This window comes from Cinclus cinclus, chromosome 21 (assembly GCF_963662255.1).
Source record: "Cinclus cinclus chromosome 21, bCinCin1.1, whole genome shotgun sequence".
NCBI classification, from domain to species: domain Eukaryota; kingdom Metazoa; phylum Chordata; class Aves; order Passeriformes; family Cinclidae; genus Cinclus; species Cinclus cinclus.
Window position 1 is genome coordinate 8,140,134 of NC_085066.1, and position 10,348 is coordinate 8,150,481.

At 43.8% G+C, this 10,348-nt stretch overlaps 1 protein-coding gene across 1 annotated transcript; it reads right to left on the reverse strand.

Annotated features, from left to right (window-relative positions):
- Positions 1-731: 731 nt before the first annotated feature.
- COPS8 (COP9 signalosome subunit 8) lies at positions 732-7,321 on the reverse strand. The gene is made up of 8 exons (XM_062506657.1): positions 7,218-7,321; positions 6,329-6,399; positions 5,493-5,541; positions 5,206-5,338; positions 4,254-4,361; positions 3,944-4,006; positions 2,737-2,778; positions 732-2,093 (listed from the first exon to the last, which is right to left on the reverse strand). The coding sequence occupies exons 1-8, from the start codon at positions 7,293-7,295 to the stop codon at positions 2,014-2,016; spliced, it is 624 nt and encodes a 207-aa protein (XP_062362641.1). The 5' UTR covers positions 7,296-7,321; the 3' UTR covers positions 732-2,013.
- Between the last annotated feature and the right edge of the window lie 3,027 nt (positions 7,322-10,348).

The window sequence follows — 10,348 nt, forward strand, 5'->3', positions numbered from 1 at the left end:
CAAATGCCTGAAGATGCCACTTCAGGAAATATTTCACACAATGTTTCCCAAGGTAGGGCCCTTGAAAGGAAAGCACAAAGCTGCTCATCTGAAGACAGGTATTAGGGAACCAAAAACCAGGATTAGGTTGAAGATGAACTCCATGTGAAATAGCTTGGATTCCAAAGTAGCACAAGTCAAAAAGTGTGATCGAGGCAAGTTATAAGTTAATGACTCACACAAAGCTAAAAGACAGCTTGAATTTTACAGCAGACCACAAATCACAAAGTTATTAACTTCCTAAACCAGGACAGGATCAAACTTATTGTATTTGACATAGATTTGATACTAGATTTGAGACAGACACAGACTGCCAGTGTCCACATTGCTCCTCTCCTATTACCGTTCATTGAGTTCATAATAATCCTTTAATTATGTCTAGATTTCATTGCTCCAAGCAGGGTTGTGTGCTACCAACAAGTGCAGACAGGCACAATTCAAACACAGGAGGGGAATATTCACTCAGCTGTTCAAATACTTTGCACCAAAGAACATCTGAGAGGTACCAGTGTTTTTTTTTTTAATACAACACCATACAGTTGCTGCTCACAAAGCTGTTGAGGCATAAAATATTGCAGTAGTCCTTAACTAGCCCTATTCAAATTAGGCCAGTAACAACTAATTAAAAAAACTCACCAAACCAGACCTTTATTCTCAAGAAAATTTAAAAAGTCAAGTGCACAAGGTCAGTGTAAACATGTTCTTTAATATCACTGAAGATAAATTTAGCAATCCAAGTCTTAGGTGGGTATCAAATAAATAATAATTTTGTAGAAGTGTTTACATATCAAGGGAGCTCTCAAGGCAGCAGAGCACAGTTTGTATTTCCTCCCTGCTAACACCCCCCCACCAAGAGAATGTACAGTAGGCAGTGCACACTGGAAAAACAATCACAACACAAGGGGACACTTGCCAGCTTTCACGGAACCTCTGGATAGGATTTCAGAAAGGGGGGAGAAGTAAATGGAGACATGCACTGCCGTTAAAACACCACTCTTTCTCCACAGCCTTTTCACCAACGTAACACAAATGGCAAGAGAATTCAGGTTTGCTTCCAAAATCCACTCTCAGCTCAAAGATTAACAGAGCACTGCTCTGGCAGAGTATTATTTTTCAAACTGACACTGCAGCACAATGCATCACCCCCCTCCCAGCTGGGCTCTGCTCCTACTCTAACCTTGAAATTCCTCTCCAATCACTGCAAAAGTAACCCAGAAAGCTTAAAGACAGGTAAGAATTGTTATTTCTTGCAGACCCAGGCCCAGTGCACTGAAATGGAGCAAGATGTGACAGGTCTCAAGGTGTAGGGTTGCCCAGGAAAACATCTGGCGTCCTATGTCACTCAAATAAAACCTTCCAAAAGCCAAAATACTTCCTCAAATCATAGATTTGTCTTTGTTAAACAATTATTCTCCTGTAAAAGTATGCCTGATATGAAATTTCTCACACCAGAACAAGAAGATTTAACAATGCAGAAAGAACAAGAAAAAAATTCATTATAAATATGTCACAAAAATATTTGCAAGAGTGCTACTGCAAAATTGTTTTCTTTCACTTTCATCAAAATATTTTCTCTCTGTACATACAGACTGGGCAGTCTTCCACTCTCTGTTCTCTAGTTCAACATGCAACAGATCCGTAATAAGCACTGCAGTACTCAGAGAATTGATTTTTCTCCATTTCTAACACACCTGAAAAAGGTTTTGCTTTGAGTCAATTACAAAAAATGTACTATGTAATACTGCTGTGTATGCTTGTGTACCTACTGAATAAATGTTGTAGGAGTTAAAGGATTGTTTCACTGCTAGCTGGGCTTTGGCAAAACAGGAGTGGGGCTGACATACGCGGGATGCTTCACACTTTTGAGTGGGGGGCGCTGCAACATTTAACAGATACAGAATAAAAATAAAACTTAGATCTAAAACTGTCAGTACACAGGATTCCCAAGTTGTTCTGAACACAGGAGCAGAGTAATCAGTTTTCCAGGAAAGCCACATAGTCAGTCAATCTTGCCAACTGCTGTTCATTGGGAATTGGTGGGACCGGAGCAGGTTCTATAAAGATAAAACAAATGGATCATTAATGAAATCTAGAAAGCAAATCCATCAGCAATATCATTCATCACAACAGTAAAGGAAAAAAAAATATTAAATGCCCTGGATTTTCAACAGCCTTCTGGGGGCAGATCTTAACTGTATCTCCTCCCTACACAGCTCCAGCCGACATAATTCCTGTTATGTGCATCATTCCCTAGTCCAAGAGTTACTAACCACAAAAACTACTGCAACAAGTTCCACTTGTCAGCAGCCTCCAGAGTTTCTTTTTACACACTGGAGTCTGAATAATGAGGGCTGACAGTATTCTACCTTGAGAAAAAAGCTCCTGCAGCCCTCTGGTTGCTCCTTTCCTTGCAAGCTGCTGTTCTGAAGAATGGCAAAGAAACAAACAGATGACACAGGAGCTCTGCTATGGAAGTGGGAACCTCAGGAATCTCAGGCACTGCTTCAAACATGAGGGAGTGAGAAAACAGAGGGAGAAGCACATTTAAATAGAACCTGATTGGGGTGGGCTGTTGTTTTTTATTTTGGAGGGGCCAGTGAGAACATTCACTTCTCTAGGACTCAATTCCCACTCAGTGGTGCTGGTGACACTGTTTATGCAAGTTTGGCTAAACCCATTATATATAGAGAAAAATACCTGATGAAGGAATAAATCTGTTAAAGGAAGCTTCCAGCACACCTGGAGAAAAAAAAGATACAAAATTAGCCCAGTGGAACAGTGTTATAACAGTTCTACACCATAAAACACAGATTAAAAGCTAATTAAAATTAAACCTGTTTATTCATCACACTTGACTTTATAACTAAAAAGCAGAATACCCAAGGCTTAGCTGCTTTAAAAGAGCCTCTTCCTTTTGCCTGACTAGTAGTTCTTGCATACACTTTTGGGGAAAAAAAAAAAAAAAAACACACAGAAGTAATTCCCAGTTTTTTTAAGCTCTGCATATTTTGCAACTGGTTCATAAAAGCCCCACCTGATCATATATAAAATCTCAGAGCTCTGGTTGGCCTTGTTTCCCTTAGGGGTAAATTTCAACACCTGGCACCTGTTTATTATGGGCTCTAAACACCCACAAACTGCCCATACAAAGTGTCATTTCTTAGTCTAACAGATCTTGGCCTTTTGGATATGCTGTAATTTGGCTCCTTCTGCCACAGCAGCACAGAGCAGTTTTAAGAGCAGTTGTTTCATCCTGCTTTTATAGCTTAATATTTATTTTTGCCTCAGCCAGACACAGATACAGCTTTAAAAAAGAAAAAAAAAAAGAAAAATAAAAAAGCCAAGTATTTCTGTAGACTAAGCTTTGTAGGAACAGACATTCCCTTATCAACACCATGAAAGTGAAGAAAAGAAGATTTAAATTTTAAATTTTAAAGCAAAGGAAATCATACCAACAATTGCAGCTCCTCAGAACACAAAGATTCACTAAATCCCTGCCTAAAGAAGTTCTAATTCTCCTGAAGGAGAAACAAAAATCTCAGGTTCAAGATGGTGTATTTTTTATTTGTCTTATATTAAGTTAAGCCATGCCTTTTGAGGTCATCCAGTTGATGTTCCACAGAGGCAGAGACAGCAGCAGAGGAGGACAGGGAGCAATCACAGCACATCCTGTCTGCTTTTGATTAAACAAGCCCATGTGAGGATGTAGCTTAATCCAAACTACTTGCAAGTCCAAACCAAACACCCCACTTTGTACTTCCTCAAGTTTTATACATGCCCCATGTTTGAGCAGCGTGAGTGTCCAAAATTTATCTAGCAGAATCCCGTGTAAAGCTGTAATAAAAAACTTAGCACCTAACTCTAGAGAATGCTGAATGGTTCATGAAGTAACAGCTCCACCTACCTGGCTTTTTAGGCATCACCATGCGAGTTGCAAAGTCTGCTTGCCAGCCCTGTTCTAGCACACCTAGAAAGGCATTTGGGCATTTGTAAAATACAGAAAGGGAGAATAAACAGTGATAATTAACAGCAAGTAACTTAAAAAAAATAAAATCAAGCCATTATCCAGAACCAGGATTTTTTTTATTTTCTCTAATCACCACCCAATCACGTAACAACCTCAGAATTTGTAGATCTATTTTTATTAATCATCACTTGGAGCTCTCCAAGCTCATCATCAGAATAACAAAAAAACAGGGAATAATGCCAAGTACCTTTCACAGCTTCTTCTACAGGAAGGCCAACAAAGGCTGCAAAATCATCTGCAACTATGGATGTGTAAGCCTGGGAAACCAGTCCAAAGGCTCGTCTCCTGGTTGCATCTAGGGAGAGAGAAACACAGGACATAAGAGACTCATCTCCAGACCTGGGAAATCTGTGAACATTTCCTCAATTCTATCACCTTTGGAAAATTACTACCAGCCTTCAAGTGAGCACTTCAGAAGTTCCCCCTCCCTTCCCACAGTTCAGTCAGCAGCAAGAGACAACAACTTGTTTTCTGCCAAGACAAACCCCCTCAGAGCCCACACTGAACCTCCAAATGCAGCCTGCAGCATCCTGGGCTCTACCACCAGCACTTCAGGGAACTCTGCATCTGATGGCATTCTCTGTTTGCAATATGCCAGCAATTAGTTAACAATTAATGGCATCGAAAAAGCAGTTGTTTCTCAAGCTATGGAGAATTTGTTATTGCAAAACACCCCTTTTTTTGCAGTCTGCACTGCCCTCTAGGAGAAAGAATTTGCATGTTACTATTACACAGGATAGAAAACGTTTCACAGAAAAACTTTCTTGTAAGTTCTACAAGGTTCTGAAATGTCATGCCAAGTTCCCTGAATCGCTGTTGGAAGTCTGATAGAACTGGGTAATTAACAGCCTGTTCTGCTCTTACAGAACACACCACATGGTTTATGAAATTCCAGTGTCAAAGAACATACAGAAACAAAATCCTAGTAAAACCAATTTACTTGTTTCTACAAGGTTCTGTAAGGAGCTTTTTATTTACACCTGATACCTAAAAACCTTTCAGTAAAACCTACAAAGGCTTTGCAACAGTTTTCCTGACCACTTCTGACTTTTTGCAATTAACAATTGCTCTGTCTGTGTTGGAGCAGACATAAATAATTCCAGGCAATTCCCTACTCCCTACACAAGCTCAGCTTGTACCTCTTAGTGCTTCCATGATTGGCTGGATAGTCTCAGACCACTGATGTGCACTGATTGCTGTGTAGATTCCTGGGAAGTCCCTCTGCCAGATTCTTTGTCCCACGGACCAAACTGCACCAAGTTCAGCATTTGCCTGTTGTGACCAGAAAAACCCCCACAGTGTTAATCCAGAAGAAAATCCTCTACATTGACCATGTGTATAAACCCATTTCCACCTCCAGATTTTCAGAGAACACTGCTGTGCAACAAAAACAGCACATGTGAGTTAAATTTGGCCCAGTACTTACAGATTTGATAGCAGGAGGGATTCTTTTCCAAAGATAGCGTGCATTATTCCTTAAAAAAACAAACAAAAAACAAAACAAAAAAAATTAAAAATGCTGCAAATAATTAAAAATGCCCCAAATGCTGCAAAGAGACACCACAAGGTTTGTTCAGATGCTGTAATGAACACTCTCAGTGCTTTAAAAATATTCTTTCTAGGAAGGAATATTGGATACTGAAGTGGGAAAACAGAGCTGCTCTCCAGCAGACAATACTGGACTGTTGTAACACAACAAACAGTTCATTAATTGCCTCATTTAACACCAGTCTGGGAAAGCAACTCCTCCCTAAAACACCAAGTTTAGTGCATCAAGTCCACACAGGGACATGGAATAACCCTCCAGACCAAATTCCTGGGATCTCTGCTTCCTGCAGATTTAGCTCCTTCAAGCCAACAGTATCCATCATTTTTAACATGAATAGTCCAGAGTTATCCTGCTGGAATTTAAACACAAGAAACAGCCCTGATTCCAACCCAAAACAAATGCAGCCCTGAACAGCTACAAAACAAGACACTGAAGTGCTTAGCACTTCCCAGAGGAGCCAATTTCATCACTTAAGGAACTTTATTCCCAAATTTTCCCACAGTTCAAAAGGGTGGGAAAGGAAAGGAGAATAGTTTTCCTATCAGATCAGGGGATGGAAGAAACGTAACCCCAAGGAATATTATTTATTATATTATTTATAATATAACAAATTATATTATTATTGGTAAACACAGTATTTTTATTAATCCCACAGCCCATTCCCAACATGCTGGTGACAAACCCACTGTCACAGGCTAGGACAAGCCACTTACATGTCATTGTGCAACAGGTACAGAGCCAGCAGCTGGCCATAAACCAGGGGTGTGGCAATTCCTCCAGGGGCCTGAAAACAAATACAGATTCTTGGGTTACAGATTTTAAAGAGGGGTGTGATACAAAACACAGCAGGAAGCCAAGTTTTATGCAAACGGAACATTCCCAGATGACTGATATTTTTTTTTCCACATCACATAAAAGGCCTGTGCAAATTTTTGGGGATAATAAAGGCTACATCTTGCATTACTCTTTTCTTATGCTCACGAGAGTGGCATCTGTTGAAAGTGAAATTAAATCACCCCCTGACTTCATTTACCTTCAGCTGAACTTCTGCTCAGGCCACTCCATCACAGCAAAGCTTCTCTACCCTTCCCATAAACCCCAAGCTCAGCTTCGGCGCCTGCCACACTTGAGCAGAGCTCACAAATCTCACAAGGAAGAAACGAGTGATAAAAAAAGCTGGAAAATTTTAAAAGCCTGTAATAACTTGAAAGCTACAAAGATTTCCAGTAAGGCTGAAGCCTTTTGTCAAGGGACAACAGAACGTAAGAGTGAAAGCTGCCACAATAAAACTCAATCTAAGGATAATTCCCCAAGCCCGGCTCAAGGCTCTACTTCCCTGAACAATATTTTCATTTTCTCAACCACGAGCAGGACGGAAACACACAAACTACTCCCCTCATACTCACTCTGAAACGAGGCGAATACGGAAATACGGAAATACGGAAATACCCATTTATCTGCAGGCTGCGAGTTTCTGAAGGGCTCTCCGGCGACCCCACGGGGCAAGTTAAACACTGACCCCTCCCTCGCTCACACACACGCCCACACACCCTCCCCACCTCACACGTACACACGCAGACCCCCCCCCCCGCCTCGCGGCACCTCCAGCTCCTGCGTCTCGCACTGCTCCAGGAGCCGCCTGAAGCTCATGGAACTCTCGGCCATCACCGCCACCGGCATCTTCCCCGCACGGCGCCGCCCGCCCACATCAGGCGCCCGTGCTCTGACGTCACTTCCGTCTCCAGCCCTTCCCCCCCAGCACCTTCCGCCCGCCTCTCCGTGCTCCTGGAGGACCGCGGGGGGCGTGGCCAAGGCCTCTGCTCTGGAGGCTCGCGGGGGCGTGGCCAGAGCGGGGGCGTGGCCACGGCCCGTGAGGGGTGAGGGCGGCGCGCGCTTTTTGAGGGTGGTGATGATTAAAGCCCTTTTAAATCCATTTTCTGTATAGTAAACAAATTTTCCGCGTCACAGAAAGAACTGAGTGTGCTTGACGTGCAGTGCGGAGATGCACGTTCGGTTTTCTCTCCGTGTTTGTTGCATGTAATGGGGATGCGTGAGACAGGTGCCCTCCATCCCTTATAGCACATTACAAGGCCATAAGGGATATTCTTAAAGGATAGGAAGTACTTTTCCATGTCTGTTCTTGTTTCTGGTGGGTTTAAAAGTAGTTTATCCAGTTTAGCTGGGTTTCTTTTTCTTTGTTCTCTATGAAATGCCCTGCTTGCAGAGAAAACGGCGCTGCTGGAGGCAGGTCATAGGATCATGGAATATCCTGAGCTGACCCACAAGGACCAAGTCCAACCCCAGGACCTGCACCGACACCCCAACAATCCCACCCTGTGCATCCTTGAAAGTTGTCCAAACACTCCTGGAGTTCTGTCAGCCTCAGGAATGTGACCATTCCCCAGGGCGCCTGTTCAGAGCTCACCCTTTTCCCAACACCCAACCTAAACCTCCCCTGACAGAGCTCTGTTATACACCCAATAAATATTCAATATATAGACAGAAAAGCACCTGTGTCTGTGTTTCGATCATGTAAAAGAGCCCACAATATGCCAAAACTTCATTTAACAGCACAGGTGCTATTTTAGAGGTGGAACCATCCCTCGGCCGTGGCTTTTTTCGTGGCTCCCCATTCCCAGTAAGGTCCCATCCAGCACCAGGATCCCCAGCCCTGCACAGATTTTCCCCAGAATTAAGCCCTATTTATAGGAGCCCTATTTGTGGCTTGAAGTGGGTTTGGATGTGTTTGCAGCCCAGTTTGAGGCATGGGAAGTGATGGGAAATGGCAAGATTGTCTCCAAATCTATGTAATGACTGGGGCCACAGACGTAAATTCTTATTTTTAGGGTAAAAACAGCCCGAGGGGTGTGTTTTCTGCAAAACTTTGCTTTCTGATACAACAGATTTGCTTTCCACCACCGTCCTCTGCTCCGTATTCTTTGAACAAAGCCTCACCCCAGTGCTTCCCACCATCTTCCACCTCCAGCACTGCCCTAAGAATCATCCCCCAAACCATTTTTGGAGTCTTCCCAAGAGTTTTCCTCCTTTCCCAGGAGTTTTCCCAAGCCGTGCTCAAGAGCTGCACCACCTCGGTACAAAATTCGTGTGTTCTCCGCACTTTTGGGGCATAAAAATCGGAAGAGTAGTGTAAATCCTAATCCCTTTGCCATGGAGTCCCCGTTCTCCGGGAGACGTTTTGGCTGTGGAAAAACAAAAGTAACGCGTTCGCTTTGGGATTCTGCCGAAGCACAGCATCTTGGAGGAGGGCTCCAGGCGGTGGCACTGCTGCTCCGCCTGCTCGGGCATCACTTTTCCAAGGAGACCTCTCATCCCTCTGCCGTCCCCGCCAGCCGCATCGATCCCCACGGCCCTTTGTTGCCGCCAGCTCTGTGCCAGCATCGCTTTGACATTCGGACATCTGAGAGGAGCACTGTCCTCACCTTTTGCTCCCATTCCCAATTATCTCGTGTTTTCGGGAGGCGAGGAGGGGAGCAAAGCAGGCGGTAGCTTGTGATGATGCCGGTGGGGGAGCTTCGCTCAGGGCTGGGGTCAAAGCATCCCGCATTGCCACCGGGAACACGTTGATTTGGGAAGGATTCGTCTCCTGGGGGGGTGTCACGGCGCTTCAGTCCCACATCCCGATGCCATCCTCCATCCTGGTGGGTCCAGGTGGGAAGGCGTGAACCGGTCCCCGGCACCGCTGGCTGTGTTGGGCCTGAGCAGACTCGCAGTTCCTGACTGTGCTCCTGCTCCCTGCCGGGAGATCAGTTCTTTTGGGGGGGTGGAAAAAAAAAACGTAAAAATGGAATAGAGGAGAGGTTTCCTCAAGAGGGCACTAGCTGCAAGAGAAACTGCCTAAAAATCCAAGGAAACTGGATATCCAAACATCCCACTGTTCTTTCCACCTGAGAGATTCTTTCTGTTTGGGAGAAATTTGGCTTTTAAAAAATTATTTTGTGTTACTGTTCATTTTTCTTTTGGAACAACAGAGGAAGTGTTGCTTCCTGCTGTGCTGAGCTGAGCCTCCCAAATCCACCAGCCCCTCTGTAAGCAATTCCTTGACATTGAATTAGCCAGAACTTACCCTTTTGCAAGCATGTGCTGCATCCTACCCTCTCTCTCTTTCCCCCACTTTTTCAAAGCTGTTTAAGGCTGTGGTAACATTTCCATGGAAGAAACATGCCAGAAGGGAATACATTTCTTTTCAAGTCATCAAGAAAAATGAAGCAAATTTGTTGTATTTTCAGGGTTGTTATAAATCCAGAAGGTTTGGAAGATGTTCCTGGGTTGTTTGGAGCCTGGCCTCAGTATGGTGGCATCATCCAGGACCTCTGGAAAATGATGGAGACTGCCTGAACCAGCATCCCAGAAAACCACAGGGTCATTTATTTCACTCAGGAGTTTATCCTCAATTCAGACACCAAAAGAAGAGGCCAGACTCATAAAACAGCTGAGCACGTTGGAAAATCTATCCCACTGGCAAAGCTAACCATGTTAAATTAACGGGAAGGCTCCTTGACTTGACAGCATCCTGATTTTTCTTTGGCCCACAGGCTCGAAAAGCACTTAAAGACATGGCCGCCAGCTGCTGCAGAAGTGTAAAGTAAATTTAATGTGATTTTTATTCAGCTCCTGGTGATGATGGCAGGAAAATCTCAGCAACTCAGTTGTGCCTTGCATGAATTTTAAAGCAGGGAGTGAAATGGATCCCAGTTCTGCCATCCTGGGCAGCC

Coding starts and splice junctions, on each gene's coding strand:
- COPS8 (XM_062506657.1), bottom strand. CDS start 7,295: ATGCCGGTGGCGGTGATGGCCGAGAGTTCCATGAGCTTCAGGCGGCTC. Junction 4,362..5,205: donor AATCATGGAAGCACTAAGAG/GTACAAGCTGAG, acceptor CTCTCTCCCTAG/ATGCAACCAGGAGACGAGCC. Junction 4,007..4,253: donor TGTAGAAGAAGCTGTGAAAG/GTACTTGGCATT, acceptor ATGCCTTTCTAG/GTGTGCTAGAACAGGGCTGG.